This window comes from Myotis brandtii, unplaced genomic scaffold (assembly GCF_000412655.1).
Source record: "Myotis brandtii unplaced genomic scaffold, ASM41265v1 scaffold388, whole genome shotgun sequence".
Lineage (NCBI taxonomy): Eukaryota > Metazoa > Chordata > Mammalia > Chiroptera > Vespertilionidae > Myotis > Myotis brandtii.
This window is the reverse complement of record NW_005364882.1, coordinates 2,614,237-2,617,901: the sequence shown is the minus strand read 5'-3', so window position 1 is coordinate 2,617,901 and position 3,665 is coordinate 2,614,237. Positions and strand designations below refer to the sequence as shown.

Here is a 3,665-nt window from a genome sequence, read left to right as displayed (position 1 = left end):
TTCCCTCCTTCCCTCCTTCCCTCCTTCCCTTTGTTTTCCCATTTTTTTTTCCTCTTTGTTTCAACTTTGGTACTTTCCTTGATCTGTGTTTCAGCTCACCAATTCTTTTTTCAGCAATGGTTAGGTTCTATTAAGCCCATCTAATGAATTCTTCACTTCTGACACACTTCTCATTTTAAAAGACATTAAAAAAAGGTTTCTATGACCTTGCTGCTGAAATTCTCCATCTTTCATGCATGGTGTCCACTCTTTTCATTATATTCTTTGTTATTTTTATATGTCTTATTTCAAATAGTCTGTCTGGTTATTCCACCATCTGGGCCATCTCTGGGTCTGCTTCTTTTGAGTAGGGTACACGTTTTCTTGACCTTTGTGCGTCTCGTAATATTTGGTCGTATGGTGGACATTTATAAAAAGTATAGTAGAAATTACATAATATTTGCTTCCAAAAAAGGCCCGGCTGTTCTTTCAGACTGCTAGAATTGGGGGGCTGAGTCAATGTGATCTCTAGTTGAGCTGGGTTTTGGCTTCCTTGCTACTTTAGTTTTATTCAGCTCATTTGTGGCCTCATGTTTTTGAGGGCTTGAGATCTGAGCAGTAATGAGATTTTGGCTGTTTTTGTTTTTTTAAATATATTTTTATTGATTTCAGAGAGGAAAGGAGAGAGGGAAGGAGAGAGAAAAACATCAATGATGCTCCAGAAAATACTGGTAGTAGTAAATTAAAACTTTGGTTTTCTTTTACTCTTGTTTAACTCTTTCTTTTCAGCTATTTGTCAGTGATGAAAGCAGCCTATTACTTCTTGATAGTTCGTTCTTAGAGGTTTTGTTATGTCTTCAGCTCCCTGATGGGTTGAAGTCAAAGCTACTACAATTTTGTAGTTTTTGTGGCTTGTTTTGGTTGTTAGGATGAGAACAGTGGAGTTTTGTGACTGTTTCCTAATTCCCACCGGAAGGTGTCATATTAGTAGTACCTTAATGTTTAGGACATGTTTTATGGACCATGTGTGAGTGTGGCACATAGTAGTTTTCCTAGGCATTATCTCCCTTTAAAGATCTAATTTGATAGGTAAGCATTATTATCTTTCCATCCCATTATTTGAAGACATTTTGTTTTGTTAGTGAAGTGACTTGTTCTTTAAGTTGAGAATTTTAAGAGTTGCATTTCTTCAATGGGCTATATTTGTTCTAGTCTATAGAATCTTCTGTGGTGATAGAAATGTTCTCTATGTGCTTAGACTAGCCACATGTGTCTCTGGAGCACTTGATTTGTGGCTAGTGCAACTAAGGAAATGAATTTTTAATTTGCTCTATATTTAAATAGCTCTATGTGCCTAGTGGCTACCTTAATGAATATAGCACAGGTCTATCGTTATACATGTTATAGCAATACAAGTAGCTTCATATACAGTTATGGTGAATAATACACAGAATCATTATACTTTTTAAAAAAATTTTGTTTTATTGCTTAAAATATTACAAAGAGTAGTATACATGTCGCCTATTTTTACCCCCTTGACCTTCCCCTGGCAATCATTATACTTTTAAGTATAGTTCTATTCTTAATATCTACTTTAAGACTTTTTGCCTTTTTGATTGTTACCATTTGAAACATTGTATTAGTCTGGGTTCTTTGTGAGAAATAGAATATATAAAATTCAAAGTAAATGAATAATTAGCTTTGCAAGCTAATATACATTTCAAATATCAGCAAACTATTTGATGGTCTAATTGTGGAAGAGGTCCAATTAAAGCCCAAATCCAGTTTTATATCCTGAGGCTTTAGCCACTCAACTCTGTAGTCATTCATGAAGTTCAAATACAGACCAGCCTGAATAGAGAGAAATGTGTTTATTAGGCCAATAAGCTATGGAGATATAAGTAGAATTGTTAATTTAAAATTCCTCAATCACAACAACCCACACCTCTCCAGAGTATAGTATGCACTGTGAAAAGGGCTCTGGACAAGGGGGCTGAGGGCCAGGACACTGAGTAATAGTTTGATTGCCAACTACTAAATTAGGTAAATTACCTTTGTAAAACTGCTTAGGTTGCTAATCTGTAAAGCAAAGTTCACTGACATTAGAACCTCAATTCTATAATTTTAAGGTTAGAAGGAATCTTTTGTGATTGTCTGATTTCTCTTCTGCTTTTAGACAGAATAGTTACTGTAAACTTCTTACTAACACACACACATATATAGATAAAAGTATATTTAAAAATATATATCTAATCTTAAAGATTGCAGTGCTGAATACCTCCTGATGAAACCAAAATGATAATGTGATTGACCTTGTTTGTTTATTTGTTTTGGGGATTAGATAAATGTAGAGAAGGAAATATTTACATATGTGCCATTTTATTCTTTTTTTTTTTTTGTAGCTGGACAGATTTGCCAGCATAAAAATTCCGGGGAGCAAGAAAGAGAGGCCTCCACTTTCCAACCTGAAAACTGCATTTGCAAGCAGTGATTGTTCTTCAGAGGCGATGGAAAACCTTCTGAAGCCACTGTCAGAGAAGGAAGTCTTAGAACTTTTCGAAAAGATGATGGTAAGAATTTTGATTCTTATGAAATGTTGTTTGATGTAAAAGCCTTCACTTTTGGTTATGTTTTAGGAACACTAACATATTTGGACTTGTGTTCCATAGGGCGGTTTCTGATGTCATTTAAGATAGCACTTTAGGCATAGAAAGAGCTTTACGATTACAAAAATAAGACTGTGAAGAAAAATGTCATACCAGTTTTTTGTTTTATACAGGATATATAAAAACATCAATACTTAAAGAATCAAATGACATATTTTTGTCTTGACTAGATCGTCTAAGTGGTCTGTCTGTTTGGGTTCAGTTGCGTTTTAGAGTGATGGCCACAGTGCTCTGCTGTGTGCGTTCTTAAGTGTGATGATTTATTGACGTGATTTGTTTTATTTTTTTCTTGGTCCTCAGGATAACCAGGTCCTTATAGTCCTGCCTTTGGTATATCTGTAGATACTTGAACTCACTCATTTTGGGGTGTTCCTGTTCTGGAGGTGACACCTGAGGCCATTAGTGGCCTTCTTCAGTTGGTTCTTTATTTTTAATATATTTTTTTTGTTGATTTCAGAGAGGAAAGGAGAGAGAGAGAGAGAGATAGAAACATCAATGATGAGAGAGAATCATTGATTGGCTTTCTGCATGCCCCCTCCTGGGGATTGAGCCTGCAATCTGGGCATGTGCCCTGACCAGGAATCGAACCTTGACCTCCTGGTTCATAGGTCAATGCTCAACCACTGAGACACACCATCCAGGGCCAGTTGGTTCTAAATGATGGGGATTCTCTGACAGACTCAACTCCTGGCTTTCAAGCTGGTTGAATTAATTTGACCAACAACCCACATATGTTAAGTATATTCAAATCAAATCATTTACCACAAGTGAATGCTAATTTATATAAATAGATTATTTACATATATAGTTTCTACTCACAAGTTGCTTATCTCTTAGGATTCAAAACAAACAATTGAAAAATTAAATGAGTAAAAACTGCTAGTGTTATGCCCAGATTTCAGGATCCCCAAGAAACCACACCAGGGAGCCAGCCAGGTCCGATGCAAAAGCATAAGAGTCTTTATTCGAGCTAGCTCGGCTCCCCCACCTTGCCGACACAGCAGCAGGAAGCAGAGAGAG

General features: G+C 36.2%; 1 protein-coding gene across 1 annotated transcript in view; it reads left to right on the top strand.

Annotated features, from left to right (window-relative positions):
- DIAPH3 (diaphanous-related formin 3) overlaps window positions 1-3,665 on the top strand; it is a 505,494-nt gene that overhangs the window by 29,972 nt on the left and 471,857 nt on the right. The window contains exon 2 of the mRNA XM_005872674.2: window positions 2,382-2,549. Within this exon, the coding sequence (XP_005872736.1) occupies window positions 2,382-2,549 (168 nt within the window). The remainder of the gene's footprint in view (window positions 1-2,381; window positions 2,550-3,665) is intronic.